Consider the following 20,779-nt stretch of genomic DNA (forward strand, 5'->3'; position numbering starts at 1 on the left):
GTGTTTAGACATAAAACTATGTTTTAGACGTAAACTACTTTTGAACGCAAAACTACGTTTAGACATAAAACTGCGTTTAGACGCAAACTACGTTTAGACGTAAAACTGCATTTAGACGTAAACTGAGAGCCATTACCTCTAAAACACAGTTTACCTTGCCTCTGCGTTCACGGGAGATTCAATATCGCCCCTGGGAGCCATTACCTTGCCTCTGACTGTGGGGACCCCGCCGAGATCGAAGACCGTAATGACCACTTTCCTGGTGGTCGACCATCCCACCGCTTACAATGCCATACTAGGTCGACCGACCCTCAACAAGGTCAGAGCCGTCGTCTCAACCTACTACCGGACCGTCAAATTCCCGACTCGCGAGGGGGTCGGGGAAGTCACCGGAAGCCCCCGAGAGTCCAGGCGCTGCTACCTTACCTCCGTCTCATTAGGCAAGAGAACCAGGGCCGAGGCGCCCTTGGAAGATCCGCGGGAAGCGAAGAAACTGGCTCCTCATCCCGAGCCGAGGGGATCCACTGTTGACGTTCCTTTGCAGGAAGCGCGGCCGAACCAAACGGTTAGGGTCGGATCGGAACTACCCGAACGGGAACGGGAACAGCTCGTCGGTCTTCTGCGGGAAAATGCCGACATCTTCGCCTGGTCCCCATCGGACATGGGGGGGGTCGACCCAGAGGTCGCGGAGCATCATCTCAATATCCCACCTGACGCTCGCCCAGTGAAGCAAAAGCCCCGGCGCCACGCCCCTGACCAACAACGCGGCATACAAGAGGAGGTGGACCGACTCTTAGCGGCAGGCTTCATAGAAGAAGCCAAGTATCCTCAGTGGTTGTCCAATGTAGTTCTCGTGAAAAAACACAATGGAAGCTGGAGGATGTGCGTTGACTACACCAGTCTCAACAGTGCATGTCCTAAAGACTGCTATCCCCTCCCGAAGATCGACCAGCTAGTCGACGCGACGGCGGGGCATGCACGCCTCTCTTTCATGGATGCCTATTCAGGGTACAACCAGATCAGGATGGCGCCCGAAGACAGAGAACATACGGCTTTCCTCACCGATCAAGGGATATACTTCTACAAGGTCATGCCGTTCGGGTTAAAAAATGCCGGGGCCACATACCAGAGGACGGTAAACAAGATGTTTGCCCATCAAATCGGCAGAAACATGGAAGTCTACGTGGACGACATGATTGTGAAAAGCCGAGAGGCCGGAACGCACCTTGCCGACCTGGCCGAGGCCTTCGCCACGCTGCGCAAGTTCGGCATGCGGCTCAACCCCACAAAGTGCGCTTTCGGCGTCACCTCCGGGAAGTTCCAAGGATTCATTGTACACTAGAGAGGAATCGACGCCGACCCGGAGAAGGTACAGGCAATAATCGATATGTAGTCCCCCCGGACAGTTAAGGACCTGCAGCGATTCAACGGAAGACTTGTCGCCCTGTCCCGCTTCCTCGCCCGATCGGGCGATCGCTGCCTCCCGTTCTTCAAGGCGCTCAAAAACCCGAAGAATTTCCAATGGACATTGGAATGCGAGGAGGCTTTAAAGCAGATAAAGCAGCACCTGGCCAGCCTCCCTCGGCTCGCCTCTGTCTCCCCCGGCGAGAAGCTGGGACTCTACCTAGCAGCCTCCCCGCATGCGGTCAGCTCCGTCCTTGTCAAGGAAAGCTCCGGCCCGCAACTCCCGATCTACTACGTCAACCACGTCCTGAGTGGACCTAAAGAGCGCTACCCGCCGATAGAAAAACTCGCACTCGCCCTGGTGCTCTCGGCTCGGAAGTTGTGCCCTTACTTCCAGGCGCACCCGGTGGAAGTCATCACCGACCAGCCTCTCCGGCAGGTCTTAACAAAATTCGATGTTGCAGGTCGGCTCCTCCGATGGGCGGTGGAGCTCGGTGAACATGATATCAGTTACGTACCCAGGACCGCCATGAAGGCCCAGGCAGTAGCCGACTTCGTCGCGGAGTTAGCTCCGATGGACAGAGATCCCGAGCAAACCCCCGAGGCTTGGATCCTACACGTGGACGGCTCGGCCAACTCGAGTGGTGCCGGAGTGGGGCTGGTCCTCCTCGCCCCTGACGGACGCTCGTTCGAGCGTTCCCTCCGCTTCAGGTTTAAAGCCACTAATAACGAGGCGGAATACGAGGCACTCCTAGCGGGATTGAGGCTGGCCCTCGAGATGCAGGTGGACGCAATACATGTCCTCACCGACTCGCAACTTGTGGCCAAACAGCTCAGCGGTGGATATGAAGCTCGGGACGCAACCATGGCCAAATACCTGGCACGGGTAAGAGACCTAACCGCGAGATTCCCTTACTTTACATTATCTAATGTTCCGAGGGAGGAAAACGAGCGAGCCGATGCGCTCGCTAAGCTGGCGTCAAGACAAACCCCCGAAGCGTGGCCAGAGATTGAGGAGCTCCCCGCTCGCGCCATCGAAGTAGCGACTATGGCCCCAGGCGGTGCGCCGACCACGTGGGTGCAAGAGTTGCTGCGCTTCAAGCGGGATGGAACTCTCCCCCTCGACGAAGTCGCAGCTCGGCGTCTGCGCCGCACACACGCGTGGTACGCCGAGGAGAGTGGTCGGCTTTACAAACGGTCCTTCACCCATCCCCTCCTGCGATGCTTGGAGCCTGACGAAGCACGGACAGTCCTGGCCGAAACTCACGAGGGGGTCTGCGGCGAACACATCGGCGGACGAACCTTGGCGCACAAGATACTCCGCCAAGGCTACTACTGGCCAACCATGTGCCGAGATGCGAAAGCCTACGTTCAGCAGTGCGGTTCGTGCTAGCAACACGCCCGCGCACCCCAACAACCCTCGGTCCCGCTCTGCCCCATCGACTGCGCATGGTCGTTTGCCCAGTGGGGGCTGGACCTCCTCGGTCCCTTCCCACCGGCTTCTGGACAGCGGAAGTACATAATTGTAGGAGTAGACTACTTCACAAAGTGGGTCGAGGCCGAGCCACTGGCGACGATCACGGAACATCAGATGGAGAAATTCGTGTGGAAGAACCTGGTAACTCGGTTCGGGTTGCCCAGGGCCATTATCACCGACAACGGACCTCAGTTCGCAGGCACAAGGTTCCGGGAATTCTGCGCCAGTCATGGCATTCAACTAAGGTTCAGCTCGGTGGCCCACCCTCAGACGAACGGGTTGGCCGAGGTAACCAACAAGTCCATCTTAGATGGCCTCAAAAGAAGAGTGTCTGCGGCCCGATCGACCTGGACGGACGAGCTCCCCAGTGTGTTATGGTCGCTGCGCACCACTCCCAAGACTGCGACCGGAGAATCCCCGTACAGCTTGACGTTCGGAACCGAGGCCATCCTACCACCCGAGATGGCTATCGCCATGCTTCGGACGAGGAGCTACGACGAGGAAGCCTCGAACCAGGGACTTCGCGCCAGCCTCGACATGCTCGAGGAGCGACGCACCGACGCGCACCTGAAGGCCCTCTCTCACCAGAGAGCCGTCGCCAGGGTCTACAACAGAAAATTATGACCCCGACCGATCAAGTTAGGCGATCTAGTCCTACGAAGGGCCGAGGTCAGCGACCCGACCCGAACGAGGGGGAAGCTGGCCCCCAAGTGGGAGGGACCATATCGGGTCGCCGGCGTGGTCCGACCGGGTACGTATCGGCTCACAGCGATGGACGGTTCCTCCTTGCCGAGAACGTGGAACATCCAGAACCTTAAAAAGTTCTTTGTCTGAGGTCAATACCCGTGTTAACATCTCCCAAGTCGAAGCTGTGCAATTTCTGAAGCTCAAAAACATACGGGGAAAGGACCTTTATTTATGAAGCATGAGAATACAAGACAACTCTCGAAGCGAAAAGGCACACTGGGAGAAGATTTTACGAAGCACGGGATTACAACTGCGACCTGACCCGAAGACTACAAAAGTTACAAGAAGCTAAAACGGCTCGGCTGAGCCGACTTCAAGACTGCCCTAAGCCATCGGGGCCCCCGATGCTATCGTCGAAAGGAACCTCCTCCGGCATGTCTACGTCCAAGTCCTCGGGGTGCGAGGTAAAAGGATCCGCCTCGACCCCCCAACCTGGGATGGCACGTCCGGAATTGGCCCAGGGCTATCCGGTACCCGTACTCGTAGGTAACCTGCCCTGACCGAACCAGCCCGAGTTGGAAGCCGGGGGATTGCTTGTAGGCTTCGATTATTTCCCTCTCCTTCTCCAACCGCCGCTCCCGCTCGGCCGCTAGGGCTTCCGAGGCCCCCTTCGCGTCGGCCAAAGCCCCCTCCAGCCACTGGGTAAGGGCGGCCGCCTCGCCTCGGGCCAGGCAAGCCTCGGACTGCGCCCCCTCCAGGAGCCTTCGGAGGTTGTCTTTCACCTCCTCAGCCGCCTTCGCCTTGGACCTTAGGCGAAGGACCTCAGCCTCGGTCGCCCCTGCCTCAGCCCGGAGACACGTCACCTCCGCTTCAAGCTCCGAGGAGCGCTGCTCGGCTGCCGCGACCGCCTCAAAGGGTTGGCCTTCGGAAAGCTCGCCCATCAGGCGTGCTTGGTAGAAGTCGTCCGGCGGCCCCGCGGGCAGACGGCACAAGTCCCAGATCGAGGGCTCCCGCGGCGCCTTCCCCGCCTCGTTGCTCGGGCCTGCCTCGCCCCGACCTCGCCCTCGCCTGTCGTGCGAGCTCGACTCCGCCACCCCCACGCTCTCCTGAGCCCGCGGGGGAGTCGGTTTCTTCGAAGCACCGACCTTGGCCTTCTTCCGAGGGTGGGCATCCTCGAGCTTCACTGGCGCCTCTCTTGTGCCGACGCCTAGGCCGACCTGACGCCGTGGAGATGCTGCGGACGGGGCGCATCCTCCGCGCACTGCAGTAAGGTTCACCATCTTTGCGAAAACACATCGGCCTCGGTGAGCACCCCGAAAGAGGAAAATAAAACATGAGGGCCTACCGCCACCTTCTCAAGGCATACCTCGAGGTACCGGGCTCAAGCCCGCCTCGACCAACCATGCCTCGGTCATCTTTCGGATGACTCTGGAAGATGGGAGGATCTCCTTCAATCTTCGAAGGGCTCGGAGCCCCCCCTCATCCAAGGCTGGGGCAGTGTTATCAACTGCGTGCGCCGCCCACCGGAGCCCGAAGCTCCAACTCTTCGGATGGCAGACGTAGAAGAAGCGCTCCTTCCACCCCTTGTTGCTGGAAGGAGCCCCGCTGACCCGGAAACCAGGTCGGGCGGACAGGTAATAGCCCCCCGACCCCCTGGACAGGCGAAAACAGGAAAGGAAAAGAGACCGGCTCGGGGTGATTCGGGCGTAGTAGCATTCCCCGAGGAACGCCACCAGGTAGCGCTAAGAATTCGGCGCCATTTGAGAAGGGGAAATGCGCCACCACGCGACACAGGAGGTTATGACCGGGTGGAACGGTAGGCGTAGTCCGGCTTCGAAGGCATCTACGGTTAGGGCAAAGCCCCTAGGAATGGGATCATACGCCCGCTGCCCCGGCTCAGGGGCAAGGAGCGTGAACTCCGTCGGGATACCATAACGGTCCCGAAGGAGGCCCAGCGACTACTCGCTCACGGTGGAGTCGAGGTCGTGCGGCCACATCAGCGATTCAAGGGCTTTGGTGGCCCGTTCGTCGGACGACGAGCGGGGGCTCGCCAACGCCACCTCCTCACCGGCGGCACCGGAAAGAGGAGGCGAAGAAGGAGACGACGACGGAGGGGAAGCCATCCTTACCGAGCTTTTGGGAAGGCAAGGCGGCTGAAGAGTGCTAGGCTGAGTCACCCAAAGAGGGGGTTGAAGCGAATGCAGGTACCAAGAAGTGAAAGAGACCGACGGAGCGCTATTTATAGCCTGTTTCCCGCCGAAGCGGCGACCCTTCCCCTCCTGAGATGTGCTGCGAAGACGCAAAAGCTGCATCGCCATAACTTCGGCTGGCACGGCTCTTAATCACAGCGCGGTGCGAAGTACGGAGCCCCTAATCATATCAACCTCGAAAACCGACGACGCCCAAAAGGCGTGGCCCTTTGATCTTCCCCAGGAAAAAGGCAACCTGACTGCCCGCGCCCGCACAACGGTCAAAACAACCAAACATTGATCAAAAGCCAAGTATCGCCTCGGTCGTGTTACGCCCGGGGCCATCACCTCGGTTACAGCCTACCTGCACCAAGCGCCTCGGCCAAATCTCTGCCGAGACTCACCGCGGTGCGGCCCCAAACGCCTGCCGTGTTCCTCAGCTGTGTGGTGCCCGAGGCCGCGTCCTCGCATCCTGCCCACTTGGTCGTGTTACTCGGCCCCTCGGCCCTCGGCTTTACGCCATCCCGAGTCACACCTGCGCGGTCACCCCGCTTGCGTTGTGCTCCTCGGCCCTCGGCTTTACGACATCCCGAGTCACACCTGCGCGGTCACCCCGCCTGCGTTGTGCTCCTCGGCCCTCGGCTCTCGATCCTCATCGGCTCTATTGGCCCCGAGTCCAACCCTGCTCGGCCTCCCGATAGAGTTGCGTGTCTCGGCCTAGCGCTGCTCAAGAAGCGTTAACGCGACCGATCCGTCTACGGCGCGCCTCTCAGACCCACACGAATAGCACGCCTGAAGCAGGAAGCCATGCATCGGACTCCCCACATGCAAAACCGACGCATAGCTCCTTTCGGATGGGGCATATGATAGGGGTAAAAAACTGACCTGACATAGCACCCCGGATTTGACGTAATACACCCCCCACGTCGAACACCCTGTGCGGCACACTGCCCCAGAACGAACGTTAATGACGACACGACATGCGCCCACACCCACCGTACCCAGACCCCCTCGGCTGACCGACGCTCCCCTCACCCTGCCGAAGCTCGGCTCTCCACGCAACGCCCGCGACGACGACAGACGCCATCAGAGGTACGACCCTCCTCCTGCAGGATGGCCCATCAGGTAACATCAAACCCCCTGTATAAATACCCCCCGACTCCCAACCGAAAGGGGGGGGATCGATCTCTCAATACTATACTTCTCCCCACTGACTTGATCGTCGGAGGGGTCGGGCCGAGCTACTGACCCGACCTGTGTGCAGGCACCCGACCGCTGTTAAGCCTGCTCGACAAGGCGGAGTTTCCCAGCGAGATCCCCCGCATCCGCCGCCCCGGGACTTCAAAGGGAGTCACGTCTGATCCGAGTCATTTGGAGCCCTGAACCAGCCGCGTCGACCCCGAAGTCACGGCTAAAAAGTTACTTACCCTAACAACATCCATCCTTGTTTTAAATAAAATAGAACTTCCAAAAGATCATTTATGGTCCATCACCTTCCTTGTTAACATTTGCAGGAATATGACCAGCAGTTGAAGTTCTTCTGTCCGCCAATATCTGCAATAAATTTCACATGGATGCTAACGAACTTTCTCCACCCGTTCCCGCAGCAGATTTTTATTGATTTACCAAAGTAATCAATTTTCTTTTCTTCTCTGAAGCCTTTTAAGTTTCTCATTTGCTTTCATTTTGTCAGGTACATGGAAATCATAGTATTTAGGGTTAGAATTGGACCTATTTGAATCAGATTATTTAATCCTCATCATTCCTAAGGAATCTGGTGTCCAGTAAACCTAGTGCCTTCTCTGGAATCACGTTTGGAGATTCTATGCAATTGAGTGTGTTTTGATTTTATTGTAAATGTCATTATTTGAGGAGTATGCATAAAAGAGAATAAACATGTAAATAGGAAAGCAAGCTCACATAGGATGAGAGAAATCAGAAGCTTCCATACGTGATGAAACAAAAGAACAAAGCATATTATGTTTATTAGCACAATAACAGATGTTTCAACTCAAACACATGGAATTAATTTTCAGTCCTTAATAGTCAAAGATGGTTTGAGCACTTTTGCTTATATTGGTTATCAGTGATATTTGTTTTGCTTAGGGCAATTGCATCTTCTACAGCTGGCTCTTTTACTTGCGCATTATATTATCCAGATTTGTGAAGGTTATGTATGTGAGCCAAGTACATTTTAGCTGGTGATCCTTATCATCTGATACTTCCTGGTCACGTTTGTCTTGTTTTTCTCCAAACAAATCGTGCAAAGACTTGCTTTCTACTGTCATAGCACCAGCCGGAGCACTTTAGTGCATTGCGTTGGTCTTATCCACTCAGAAACCACAAATTTCCTTAACTTGTTTTGTATGTGCAAGTGGAGGTCGGGCCAACGGGGATATGGGTTCCTTAATTGGAGGATGCTAATAACCTAAATCTTACTTGATATCTTACAAGTGAATCCCTAGAAACGCAGTTCCATGATGACAGGCATTATAGAACTGGCGCAATCGAGAAATAATAGATCAGTGTTACTAAAGAGAGGATCACTGTCAAATGACCAACCATATTTATAGTTCATATCACTCGAATTGAATTGCTTTCGTGCATCTCAAAGCACGCATTACCTTGATTTCTGCATCTAGCCTCTGACCTGTGGGCGCTAGCCGTCTGCCATTCCTCTCCTTTGCCTTGTAACAGAAGAAATCGTTCGCTTCCTGTTACGGTGAGTAACTTTTTAAGCCATGGTCTCGGGGCCGACGCGGCTCGGTTCTAGGGCTCGGAATGTCGGAGATCTCGGGCGCAGCTCCCTCGGGGTCTCCCGGTCGGGATCGATCGTTCGGGGCGGTAGATCGGGTCGGCAGCTCCGCAGCAGCGCCAGGAAGAGGCCACCTCGTCTTCGTTCCTGCACACAGGTCGGGTCGGAATCTCGGCCCGACCCCTCCGACGATCAAGTTAGAGGGAGATGTGGAGGGGGTTTTGGAGGACGAAATGCCTCCATACAAGTGTGGTGTGTGAGTGTGTCCTCCTCCGCTTGTTTGGAACTCCCTAGTATTTATAGATGGGCCTGGGTAAATACCTCATGTTGCGTCTGACACGCCCATTGGGGCTGTGTGGGAGGCCGGGCTGCTGCAGGGTATGGCGCGTCTCGGTTGGCGTGTTCCTTACCCTTGACCGAGCCCAGAAGGCGCAGAGCCGGGCTCGTTGGCCGAGGGGTGGTGGCGTTGTTGTGACGGACGGGGTCCAGTCCGGGCGTTAATGCGCCTGGGTCGGTGTCCCAGGGTTTCGTTGACCGGGGAGTGAGGCCTTGGTACAGGGTGGCTGGCGTCATTCACATCATGTCGCCATTATTGCCCTCATCATATTCTCCCCCGGAAAGAAGCTATGCGTCGGCAGTCGTAGCGAGAGTCCGAGGCATGGCTTTCGTTTTTAGAGTTGGTCGGGTGCGGAGTCACAGACCCTGGGGGTGCGGAAGGGGAATGGCCTTCCGTGCGGCGCAAGGCCAAGGGACCGGGAAGGGGCCAAGTATGTGTCGGGAGGCGGAAAGCCGAAGGGCCGAGGAGCGGCCGAGCATGTCTTGGGTGGCGTAAAGCCGAAGGGCCGAGGAGCGGCCGAGCATGTCTTGGGTGGCGTAAAGCCGAAGGGCCGATGAGCGGCCGAGCATGTCTTGGGTGGCGTAAAGCCGAAGGGCCGATGGGCGGCCAAGCATGTCTTGGGTGGCGTAAAGCCGAAGTGCCGAGGAGCGGCCGAGCATGTCTTGGGTGGCGTAAGGCCGAAGGGCCGATGAGCGGCCGAGCATGTCTTGGGTGGCGTAAAGCCGAAGGGCCGAGGTGCGGCCGTGGCGGCTCTTAAAAGCTGCCGTGTTGATTGTTGCCTCGTGGACGGGGGTTACTTTCTTTGCACGTTTCCGGGCGTTGAGGTCGAGGAGGTCCTTGGGCTGTTTCTACAAGGTTCATGTGAGGGCAAGAAGAGGCCAAGCCACTGACAGCCACAGCCTAGCCGAGAGGGTAAGCGCGGAAACTCCCATCACCGACAAAGAAACTAATGTCGATCGACTAATAGCATTCATCAGTTTGATGATTTTTTTACCTGTTTGTTTATTACATGATTCGTTAATGGCTTCAGGTGAGAAGAGAGAGGATTAATGAAAGAATGCGCTGTTTACAAGGCCTGGTTCCCGGCTGCTACAAGGTAAATATAGCCCACAAGGAAGCTTGTCGGCTTTTGTTACGCGCAATTCAATTACTTAGTGAATATTCTAAAGAGAGGCCATGGTGATTACAGGCCATGGGCATGGCCGGAATGCTCGACGAGATAATTAACTATGTACAATCACTGCAGAACCAAGTTGAGGTAAGACTTGTTCATGATCCGAGGGGTTTTCTTGTCACTCTGTTTTGCTTTCTTCAGCACCTGCCGTTTTGTCTTGATACAGTTCCTTTCGCTGAAACTTTCGGCTGCAAGCTCCTTCTACGACTGCTGCTTCGACATGGGCATGGAGACTCTCTCCACACCACAGGTGATCCTTGCCGTGTGAATATATAGTCCATGTGCGGTTCCATTGGGGAGAGGCAGAAGAGCGAGGACCACTCCCTTGTTCTTATGCTCTCTCACGCCCACACACATCACAACAACAATTTTATGAAAGGTTATGCCAAAGTGATACCAATACGGTTGATGTGATGATACCAATGATATTAACCACACCTCTGCAGTTGCTGTGATACCAATGACTGAGCATGCTAAGAAATGAATTGATTGATCGTGCCACTTCTAACGACTATAGTGAACTTAACATCCTCCGATGGGCCAGAGTTTGGAGTTAATATAATTTAGCTAGGTAATGTTAAATACTCGGAGTCAACCTAATTATGTGCTTTAAGAAGAGTTCATACTTCTCTGATGGATGCCAGCCACTGGCTTCTTATTGTGTTGTACTCTGCCTCACATTAATGCACTGTAAAACATAGTCGTAATGAAGTTGATTTGTGTACCTGAGATTGTTCATATATACACCCCTACTTGTGGAGTTAATGCCTGAAGGGACACTAGTCCTTGTTTCTCTTATATCTGCAGGCAGGTGATGGGCAGGAGACAGATGAGGCAGCTGTGAGACCGGTGGGAGAGGAGTATGGGGGTTGTACCACCGGCTTTCCTCTGTAGTTTGTCCTTTCGCATCTCTCTCTCTCTTTTTGCTTCGACTGCCATTTCTGATTACATCTACTCGTGCATGGCACACATGTATTTTCCCATGCACATATATATATATATATATAAATAAGCTTTACTTCTTTTTGTGTTTGCCGTGTTTGCATCTGTCCACTTTGACTCAGTACTTGATGATGTTGCTATCTATCTCAAATGAATGGCAAGAAATAAGTCCACATTTTTTAGCATGATTTATTTAAATTAGATCTGATGTGGCAGGCGTAACTCTATCTGTAAAGAGCTCTGTTGTACGTGCCGTGTCAGATGGTGACACTAGTACTTTCTTCGACTAGTTGTTTTCCTTCTTCGTAATCTTTGTTGGATCGTTTGAGATCGCAATCTTACGAGCAGATGCCGAACGAGGGTAGAGAGAAATTTTGACTTGTGGAAAGACCATATACACTATAGAGACGTGTAAGAAATTGTCCATTTTAGGATGGATATTATTATTGTCCATCAACCTCCAAAAGACACCAATTAAGGATACAGTTAACGGGACAAAATATGCTTGTCAACATAGATTTCTTATTAACGTAAACGGATGGAGACATTAAGAATCTGAGAGTACATTTTATTATGTGGACATGACGATATCTAAATGCCTGTGTGCAACGATATCTAATCAGTATCAAAGCCTTGTAGAAACAGCCAGATGATACAATGAGTTGAGGTTCCCCCAACCTGCAGTTTGCTGTGGTGAGTGGTTGACAGCCTCGTGCGCCATCACAAGTACACACCCTGGAAAGGCAGGCGAAGGCAAGTGAAGCCCATCGACTCCGACAGCTCATTAGGTGAGAAGGAAGGAGATATAAAATACTCCATTGGGACAGAGAGACGCCCCTATTCTTTCTTCTCTGGTCCCATTAAAGTCAGCAGCGCCACTTCCATCATGGGGCGTCTGAACCCAGGCAAGCTTCATGGAGCCTCACCCCAGTTTCCTTGGAGACCGTTCATGACTGCAGCAGCATACTCCATTTCCACGCCTAATTTGCTGCTGCATCTCCACATTTCTGCCGACCTGAGAGCCCATTAAAGAAAGTAGAAACTGCGAGGAAATGGTCTCTTAAGAGACCCTCTGCTGCCACTTTCATGGCAGTAACGAATGCTTTTTTACTCCAGTTTGATTCACCGCCTTTTCATTGCACAAGTTCTTCGACTGGGGAGAACATCTGTCGACCCTCGTCGATTCTTTCACGTAAGAGATGGATAACATGCAGCCGCTGTGCCTCGTCTTCCTCTTCCTCTGCTCCACCCTATTGCTGCAGTGGTCGCAGGGATGTCACCCCCACGACCGTTCGGCCCTTCTCGCCTTCAAGGCCAGCATCACCGCCGACCCCTCCGGCCTCCTCCGCTCCTGGGACTCGGCCACGGACTGTTGCTCCGCGTGGGACGGCGTGGCCTGCGACGCTGCCACTGGCCGCGTCGTCAACGTCTCCCGCCCTGGCCTCTCCTCGGGGCCCGACTTCATCTCCGACGCCTCCATTGCCGGGAGGCTCTCGCCTGCCCTCGGCGACCTCTTCTCCCTCCGGTTGCTCGATCTCAGCAACCTCAAGCAGCTCGCCGGCCCCATTCCACCCGCCCTCGGCCGCCTCTCGAACACCTCCTCCTCGACTCCAACCAACTCACCGGTTGCATCCCCTCCGCGTTCGCAAACCTCACCTGACTATTAATGCTCTATTTTACGTCTTATATAAAACATAGTTTAATCGGGTTTCTTTATCCGAAACTATTTTCGATATTTGACACTTTTTCTTGAAACCACACACGAAGTGTTAAAGGTTTCAAAAATCAATATTTTAATGTACGATTTTGAACTCTTTTAAATGAAACCAAAAGAAATCGTTGTTGACATGTACATCCGTATGTCGTCAATGGTTTAAAAACAATTGGTAGAAGTTTTTCGGATTTTGAACTTGTAAACAAGATTTTACATTCTCTTTCTAAAAATTGGAATTAAAAATTAACCGTGATAAAAGAAGCTAAAAATCTAAACAATTTATCATTTGAAGAACTAATTGATTCGTTAATGACATATGAAAATGGTGTACAATACACATGATGAACATGATGAACAAAACAACCTTTCAAAGAACATGAACGATTTGAGATATAGAACACAAGAAAACCACTTGAGCATAAGCTGAAGTGGTGATGAATTTGAACTTGTATAGAAATTTAAAAAGTTAATAAAACAAAAATTAAAGAATAAAAAAAATGGAATTCATCGGTTGGGTACCTGCAACGGAGGCATTAGACCTCCATGGCAACCACCTCACCGGCTCCATCCCCATGGAGATCGGATTGCTGCGAAGGCTCACTATTCTTGATCTTTCAGAGAACAAGATCTCCGGCAGCATCCCCAGGTCCATAGGCAAACTCGAAACCTTGATAGTTCTTGATAGGGGTAATAATGGCGACATGACGCGTCACGACGTCGGCCTCACCTGGGCGCCACTCTGTCCGAGGAGGAGGGCAATAATGCTAACTCGACATGCGCTGATGTCATCCGCTCTCAGACAACGACTTCATCGTTGCTTGACCTCGTGCGCTTGACCGAGGTAGAGGAGGACGACAACCGACCCTCGCCCATACCCTTCGACATTTCGGTTCTCCACGCAACGTCAATAGCAATGTCAGATGCTACCAGCCTGCCCCTTGCAAGCGGGCACATCAGGGAACAGTAAGCTTCCCTATAAATACCCTTACCTTCTGAATGGAAAAGGGGGACTGGAACTTCTACTTCTCCACCTAAAACCCTCTCCGCTTCCTCTAACTTGGTCGTCGGAGGGGTCGGGCCGAGCTTCCGACCCGACCTCCGTGCAGGTATGAAGACGCCCGACCTCCCGCTAGGCTCTCGTCGTGGAGCCGCCTCCATGAGGACCCGACGACACCAGCACGCGACCACCCAGACGGTTCGTCGAAGCCCACCTCGGAGAGATCCCCTTATCGACCGAGCCCGAACCAAGCCGCGTCGGCCCCCGAGGCCACGGCTTACAGTTGTTTACCACAACATTTTGGCGCTAGAAGGAGGGCTCGGAATGTCGGGTGATCACTCGAGCGGCTCAGACGAGCTTACGGCTAAGAGGTCGCGCCCGACCGAAGCCTCGCGGGAACGGCCCCCGCACGGAGACCATCGTGACGAACACCTCGCCATGACCTTAGGACGATATTGTCAAATAATCAACGACCCGGGCTTGTCGCCACCCGGCGGCGCCCCAACCGACTCGACGCCCGTGTCGCTCGAGGCCTTTCAGGCCCTCGTTCATCAAGTCCAAGCTCTAACGGACATGGTGCAATCCATCATCCCGTACATTGCTAAACCGCTGTGGCAAGAAGAGCCACCCGTTCAGGCTCACACGCCGCCCTTGGAGTCTCCCGGCTCGCCTCGGATCCCATCATTACCACTCGAGGATCGAGTGATGGCAAACCCGAGCGACTGCCCGGAACCCGAGGCACTCTCTTCGGAATCTCTGTGGGCCCAGTTGCGGCTCGTCAGCCAGCGACTCGACGAGCTGCAGAAAGAGGTCCATAGGTCCAGGGGAGAGCTAAGGGAGGACGTACACCAAGGGTCTCCATTCACGCCCGAGATACGGGATCTGACAGTCCCCTCGGACTTCCAGCTCCCCTCTCTGGACGCTTACGATGGCTCCGCCGACCCAGCGGACCATGTAGCTACTTTTCGCGCCCAGATGGCGCTATACGGGACATCTGATGCTCTGATGTGTAGAGTGTTTCCCACAACTCTGAGAGGGCCGGCCCACGCGTGGTACGGCGGCTTGAAGACCGGAACGATCGCGTCTTTCGACCAGCTCGTCAATGACTTCGAGCTCCACTTCATGGCATATGCACGGCCGAAGCCTTCCGCGGCACTGCTCCTTGGACTCAGACAAAGGGAGGACAAGCCCCTCTTACATTTCGTGGATCACTTTGTCACGCAAATCCGGGGTTTGTCGGACTCTCACCCCTCTCTGTTAGTGCAGGCGTACGTGATAGACATGCGACCTTCCAGATTTCTCTAGTCCCTCGTAGAGCGACCTCCCACCACGGTGCTAGAAATGCTCCAGCGGGCTAACCGGTACATCGCAGCGGAGACCTGGGCGGCCGGGAGGAGAAGGGACGACTCCCGATCGCGGGCTCTACAAGAGAGGCCAAGCCCACATAGTGGCTACTCGATGTAGTCCTCGTGAAAGAAATCAAAGCCCTGCCTCGGTCTTTTCCGAGCGAAGGTTCAGTATCTGCCTTACCTCCACTGGACTCGCTGTTAGCCCCGGCCTAAACTCCTCCGAGCCTACACGGCTCGGCCGGAGACAACCTCGGCCTTCGCTGCGTCCCTCGGCAGCAAACTGCCGAGTCCTATCTCAGCGTGGCCTTCTCGCCTGAGATGCATCCCTCGGCCCGGGTCATACCTTTGACCCGAGCCGTGTCCCTCGGACGTAGACTGCTGAGTTCCACCTGCGCAATTTGCCCGCCTGCGTCATGCTACTCGATCGCTCGATGCCCGAGACCTCACCAGCGTGGCCTGTCCGCCTGCATGGTGCTACTCGGTCGCTCGATGCCCAAGGCCACACCTGCGCGCCCTGCCCGCTTGTGTCGTTCTACTCGGTCGCATGATGCCCGAGACCACACCTGCGCGGTTTGCCCGCCTGCGTCGTGCTCCTCGGCCGCGTAATGCCCGAGACCACTAGCGCGGCCAGCCCGCCTGTGTCGTGCTCCTCGGCTTCCTGCTCCCGAGACACACCTGCGCGGCCAGCCCGCTTGCGTGGTGCTACTCGGTCGCTCGATGCCCAAGGCCACACCTGCGCGGCCTGCTCGCCTGCGTCGTGCTACTCGATCGCACGATGCCCGAGACCACACCTGCGCGGTTTGCCCGCTTGCGCCGTGCCCCTCGGCCGCGTAATGCCCGAGACCACTAGCGCGGCAAGCCAGCCCGCTTGCGGCCCGAATGTCGAGGGATCGGCAGATCGACTTGGACTAAGCCACAACTGAGGGGTCACACCCGATCGGGGCTCCGGGGGAGCGCGCCACGTAAGGAGAACCTCGAGATGAACACCCCGCCACGACCTCGGAACGCTTTTGGCGGTCATTTAACGACCCAAGTTTGTCGCCACCCGAGGGTCCCCCTACCGACCCATCATCGGTGTCGTCCGAGGCCTTACAGGACCTCGCCTATCAAGTCCGGGCTTTGACGGGCATGGTGCAAACCATCATCCCACTAGTCCCTCGTCCGGAGCACCCGCCTGCGATCTAACCAGTGCGGCAACAAGCGCTGCCTGTCCAGGCCCACACGCTACCTCCGGAGGTCCCGACTTCGCCTCGGGACCGATCGGCCCTGCTCGGGGATCGAGCGACAACAAACCCGAGAGGTCGCCCGGAACTCGAGGCATTGTCTTCGGATTCAACGGACTCCCTGCGAGCCCAGTTACGTTTCGTTAGTCAGCAGCACGACAAAGTGCAGCAGGAGGTTCGCAGGTCAAGGGGGGAGCTCGGGGTGAACGCGCAACAGGGGTCTCCGTTCACGCCCGAGATTCAAGGTCAGATAGTCCCCCCGAACTTCCAGCTCCCCTCTCTGGACGCATATGACGGCTCCACCTACCTAGCGGATCACGTGGCCACTTTCCGTGCCCAGACGGTGCTGTATAGGACCTCTGATGCTTTGATGTGTAGAGCGTTCCCCACAACTCTAAGAGGATCAGCTCGCACATGGTACAACGGCCTGAAGACCTGGACGATCACCTCCTTTGATCAGCTCGTCAGTGACTTCGAGCTCAGCTTCCTGGCTTACGCCCACCCGAAGCCGTCCGTTGTGCTGCTCCTCGGACTCAACCAAAGGGAGGGCGAGCCCCTCTCCAATTTTGTGAATCGCTTTACCACATAAATCTGGGGGTTGCCGGAAGCTCATCCCTCCCTGTTAATACAGGCATTTATGATAGCCCTGCGACCTTCCAGGTTCTTCTGGTCCCTCCTGGAGCAACCCACCACCGCGGTACCGATGATGCTCCAACGCGCCAACCACTACATCGCGGCAGAAGCCTGGATGGTCGGGAGGCGGGAGAAGCACAAGAGGATCAGGCCAAGCGCCACCCCACCATAAATGAGGCCTCCTCCTTAGCCAAGCTCCTCGGCCACAGCCGGCCCGAGGTCACCTCTGCGCGGCCTACCCGCCTGAGCTAAGCTCCTTTGCCGTAGCCGGTCCGAGGCATCCTCCCGAGTTAAGCTCCTCGACCGCAACCGGTTCGAGGCCACCTCCCGAGTTAAGCTCCTCGACCGCATCAAGTCCGAGGCCACCTCTGCGCGGCCTGCCCGTTTGAGTCGCGCTCCTCGGCTGCATCTGCCCGAGACCACTACCTCAGCGTGGATCGATTAATTCGATTCAATTAATCAGTTTATAATTAAAATAATTATATATATATATATATATAAAATAAATTAGTTCAATTCAATTGATCCGAACTGAAATCTTGGTTAGGTTCAATTTGAACAACCTCTACCATTTATGGCTTGCACAATATTTTTCTAATAATATATTTACAAATATGTGTACCAAATCTAAATCTATGTTTATATAAGAGGACCTCGATAAAATGAATATTCTTTATGTTTTTATTTTCATCACAAGTAAATTTGATTAGGTTTTGCACTAATCTCCAATCTCCATCCGATGTTTAAGAGCGACAGAAGTCGTGAGATTGTTAAGAAGAACCGTTTAATTCAAAATCATATATCATGGTCTACATCGACTCAAAATATTTATCATGGTATTAAGTTTCAATTATATATTGATACGATATTTAAGCTTTTTTTTCATTTAAGTTCAGTTTACGATCATTCAAACAAAAATCCTATTTATCATGTCATATCGTGACAAATCTGAATTTTAATGTCACTCTAGTGTTTAACTGGTTGACAGCGTTGCTTTTGCATTAGAGAAACCGTCGAAGAAAGGCTGCTGCTTTGAACGACATAGAAACAAGAATACCAATGAACAACTTTATGGCATCGTGTTTTGCTGCGTCTAACTGTGCCCTTAATGCAAGGATTTCCTGGAAAATTTACAAAGATAAACCAAATTTAGACATACTAAACCAAAAACTACTGACAGAATTATCAGTAATTTTTTTTCTCCTTGATCTAGGAAACTTACCCTGTCGAGTTTGGTAATAAGTTCTGTGGTTTCTGCCCTTTGTTTCGCTAACTCGTCACGTAACTCGTCAAATATGCACCTAAACAATTAGAAAAAAGAAGTTAAAAGTAAAGCTACTACATTGATGCTACTGATGGTAGTCCTATTTGTTTGTTCCAGGCATAACAAAGCTGATAAAAAATGAACAAACTCAAATGAAACATTGGATCAACATTAGCACAGTGATCTAGCAACACTCAGACCAGAACGTCATGATGATAAATCAGAATTCAAATCAACATGAACTCTGGTTTTTTGTTACCTACAACAATCTAGTGGATTGTCAGTAAAAGTCAGATTTAGCACCAAGTTTAACTATTTTCTTATGCAATCGAGATCTCTTCATCTGAACTAGCATGGTTAACCTAGTTGTTAAATTAAAAAGGTGTATTTTCTGTAACAAATATGGACAATAATTCAGCCTGAGATATCACCACATATTCCATTATCAAAAAGACATTAACATCCCTTACTCTCTCTCTCTCTCGAGGTTTAGATCCAAGCGCTGCCCAACAGTTACCTTGTCGATTTCATATCTGTTTAAGACAGTGAGTTTAAATTAAAGAAAGAAGTATTAATCTGGATATAATTGGCTCACTAATCTGTTATATACTTCAATGCAAACCAGACCTAAGTTCACTACGCATTTTCTCGATATCAACTCGAAGTTTTTCAGTCTCTCGTTGCAGCAATGCATAGTGATGATCCTGCAATCATATGACATAAGTTTAAAAAAAAAAGAGTATATAGAGTAGAATCTGAACAGAGTGCCTAATGAACTGTAAATTGACAATCTTGTTACCCTCTTGTAGTATTATAATAGATAAATCAGCTATCAGTTGATACATCACAAGACTGACTAACATGTTCACAATCCAACTGAGATGTACCTTTACTGAATGATATTAATTCCATGCTTTGATGACCAAGCTTGTTGAAACTGCTAATTTCAAATATGGCATGATAAAGTTCAACATGTTCACAAGTACTTTAGGGTGTCCTCATCAAAAATTTCTGAAAAGTTCCTTTGGGAAGAATATTCATGGAAATGATTGCAAATGCATGCGATATGTCTAATCATAAATGGTCTGTTAACTTCAAAGTGATTATCTGATCAAATAAGTGTTTAGTAAAACAACTTCTTAACAAATATCGGTAGCAGCAAAGCTACTGACATTGGTGGAAATGGCAGTGGAAAAAATACACACTAATTGTTCAATTTTTTCAAGCTAGAAAAGTATCAGTTCTGGAAGTCTGCCATAAATTTTTCATGCATTATGCGTCATTTGCAATATTAGCAGTTCTGGAAGTCTGCCATAAAGTATCAGTTCTGGAAGTCTGCCATAAACATAGCTAGAAACACTCGTGGGTGCAATATTAGCTATACTAACAAAAAAGATGCTTGTTGATGCTACCACACAGACTTGTGATCAAATCTATCCAAACTAAATCAATAACTTAAACATAGATTGAAGTTTCTAGACTCATTTTAAACTATTCTCACAGTGGATGTACCGAAAACTCATGCCCAGTTTGTCAATTCACAATAGAAATAACTAATATATAGTGAGCATTCAATTACTTAAACTGATATGAAAAAGGTCTCCTGTGATATTTCCGGATATATGAGAATGGAAATGTAGCAAAACAAGAAAAAGTGAAGTTATAGGAATCAAATAAAGGGGAAATAGAAAACTGACATGGGCTTCCCCATTACAGACTCATTGTCTTTTCTTTTCTCCGCTCATGTTTCCGGATAGGCCATGGAAACTTGCCAACCGATTAGGAATATCAACTTCTAATCTCCGCTCATGTTGAATTTTTTGGAAGAATTGACCAGATTTAGATATTTAAAAAGTAGTTAAAATTGCCATCTTTTGAAAATGCCTAATGATAATTCTAGTGCTAACCAGAGATTCCTTTATCCCTGTATAATTTTTAGCTAATTAAAAGGTCTCTACAACTACAAGTATGCACATAATCTCTGACACTTACAGAAAAGCATTTTAACAATGACACACTACGGAAAATAAAAATAAAAAAAGTATTTCTGATGAGCCCGCTCATTTTCATCATCTATTACCTTGCTTCCAAGGATTGAAAGCATATAGTGCTATTGCCCTACTGCCTGACGTACTTCTTTGTGATACAACTGAACAGTGTGTCACGGACAAACTTCGAAACAGGATGTTTGATGTAATGCTTACGTATGTCCGTGTCTTTCTATTTGTTTATGCTTTGCACAGCATATAGATGGACAACCAAAGGTTTAATAGTCTCATTTTAGTTGGGTTTGGTGGCCTCTTTAGGCTTGTAAATAAAGGTTGTGTCATGTAGACACGTGTGAGAGATTATTCGATCTGTAATGGACCATTTTACCCCTTTGTTGTGCAACTGTTCTGAGCTTATAAAGTCTATTTGTAATTTGCATTGTTTGTGAAGTGTTTTTCGGAAATGTTTGCTTGTGGATTCCGAGTGAGGCGTTTACTCTAAACCGTTTTCTCTTTTGTGGGTCCTAATAGATCATGGGAGGTTTCGGGGAGACTGACCTTTGCGGACGAACACGCAAGGGTGCCGCACGACTTAGGCAAAACTAGCTAAGTCTGTGACAGATGGTATCAGACCGGGACAAGCACC

At 51.8% G+C, this 20,779-nt stretch overlaps 4 protein-coding genes across 4 annotated transcripts; 3 read left to right on the plus strand and 1 right to left on the minus strand.

The window, feature by feature from the left end:
- The first annotated feature begins 1,090 nt into the window (after window positions 1-1,090).
- On the plus strand, window positions 1,091-3,505 carry LOC135666192 (uncharacterized). Its single transcript, XM_065177764.1, has 3 exons — window positions 1,091-1,333; window positions 1,421-2,781; window positions 3,046-3,505. The coding sequence occupies exons 1-3, from the start codon at window positions 1,091-1,093 to the stop codon at window positions 3,503-3,505; spliced, it is 2,064 nt and encodes a 687-aa protein (XP_065033836.1).
- A 3,219-nt stretch (window positions 3,506-6,724) lies between these two features.
- Window positions 6,725-10,988, plus strand: LOC135666193 (transcription factor BEE 1-like). Its single transcript, XM_065177765.1, has 6 exons — window positions 6,725-6,882; window positions 9,683-9,761; window positions 9,880-9,945; window positions 10,039-10,107; window positions 10,190-10,273; window positions 10,831-10,988. The coding sequence occupies exons 1-6, from the start codon at window positions 6,725-6,727 to the stop codon at window positions 10,915-10,917; spliced, it is 543 nt and encodes a 180-aa protein (XP_065033837.1). The 3' UTR covers window positions 10,918-10,988.
- A 1,176-nt stretch (window positions 10,989-12,164) lies between these two features.
- On the plus strand, window positions 12,165-12,632 carry LOC135666194 (DNA damage-repair/toleration protein DRT100-like). Its single transcript, XM_065177766.1, has one exon. It carries the CDS (start codon window positions 12,165-12,167, stop codon window positions 12,630-12,632), a length of 468 nt encoding a protein of 155 aa, XP_065033838.1.
- Window positions 12,633-17,882: 5,250 nt separating this feature from the next.
- LOC135666195 (uncharacterized) lies at window positions 17,883-19,057 on the minus strand. The gene is made up of 5 exons (XM_065177767.1): window positions 19,007-19,057; window positions 18,768-18,849; window positions 18,663-18,678; window positions 18,104-18,182; window positions 17,883-18,002 (listed from the first exon to the last, which is right to left on the minus strand). Exons 1-5 carry the CDS (start codon window positions 19,055-19,057, stop codon window positions 17,883-17,885), a joined length of 348 nt encoding a protein of 115 aa, XP_065033839.1.
- Window positions 19,058-20,779: the final 1,722 nt, after the last annotated feature.

This window comes from Musa acuminata, unplaced genomic scaffold (genome assembly GCF_036884655.1).
Source record: "Musa acuminata AAA Group cultivar baxijiao unplaced genomic scaffold, Cavendish_Baxijiao_AAA HiC_scaffold_1077, whole genome shotgun sequence".
In the NCBI taxonomy this organism is placed as follows: Eukaryota; Viridiplantae; Streptophyta; class Magnoliopsida; order Zingiberales; family Musaceae; genus Musa; species Musa acuminata.

What these genes read in the sequence shown, in the direction of transcription:
- LOC135666192 (XM_065177764.1), top strand. Translation starts at nt 1,091, where the DNA reads ATGCCGTTCGGGTTAAAAAATGCCGGGGCCACATACCAGAGGACGGTA. An exon ending in GGAAGTTCCAAGGATTCATT is followed by an intron (nt 1,334 to 1,420) that starts GTACACTAGAGA and finishes AAGGACCTGCAG; the next exon opens with CGATTCAACGGAAGACTTGT. An exon ending in GCGAAAGCCTACGTTCAGCA is followed by an intron (nt 2,782 to 3,045) that starts GTGCGGTTCGTG and finishes CGGGTTGCCCAG; the next exon opens with GGCCATTATCACCGACAACG.
- LOC135666194 (XM_065177766.1), top strand. Translation starts at nt 12,165, where the DNA reads ATGGATAACATGCAGCCGCTGTGCCTCGTCTTCCTCTTCCTCTGCTCC.
- LOC135666195 (XM_065177767.1), bottom strand. Translation starts at nt 19,057, where the DNA reads ATGGAATTAATATCATTCAGTAAAGGTACATCTCAGTTGGATTGTGAA. An exon ending in CTCAGTTGGATTGTGAACAT is followed by an intron (nt 18,850 to 19,006) that starts GTTAGTCAGTCT and finishes ATATGATTGCAG; the next exon opens with GATCATCACTATGCATTGCT. An exon ending in TTATTACCAAACTCGACAGG is followed by an intron (nt 18,003 to 18,103) that starts GTAAGTTTCCTA and finishes TAAATTTTCCAG; the next exon opens with GAAATCCTTGCATTAAGGGC.
- LOC135666193 (XM_065177765.1), top strand. Translation starts at nt 6,725, where the DNA reads ATGACGACACGACATGCGCCCACACCCACCGTACCCAGACCCCCTCGG. An exon ending in GCCACAGCCTAGCCGAGAGG is followed by an intron (nt 9,762 to 9,879) that starts GTAAGCGCGGAA and finishes TAATGGCTTCAG; the next exon opens with GTGAGAAGAGAGAGGATTAA. An exon ending in AGACTCTCTCCACACCACAG is followed by an intron (nt 10,274 to 10,830) that starts GTGATCCTTGCC and finishes TTATATCTGCAG; the next exon opens with GCAGGTGATGGGCAGGAGAC.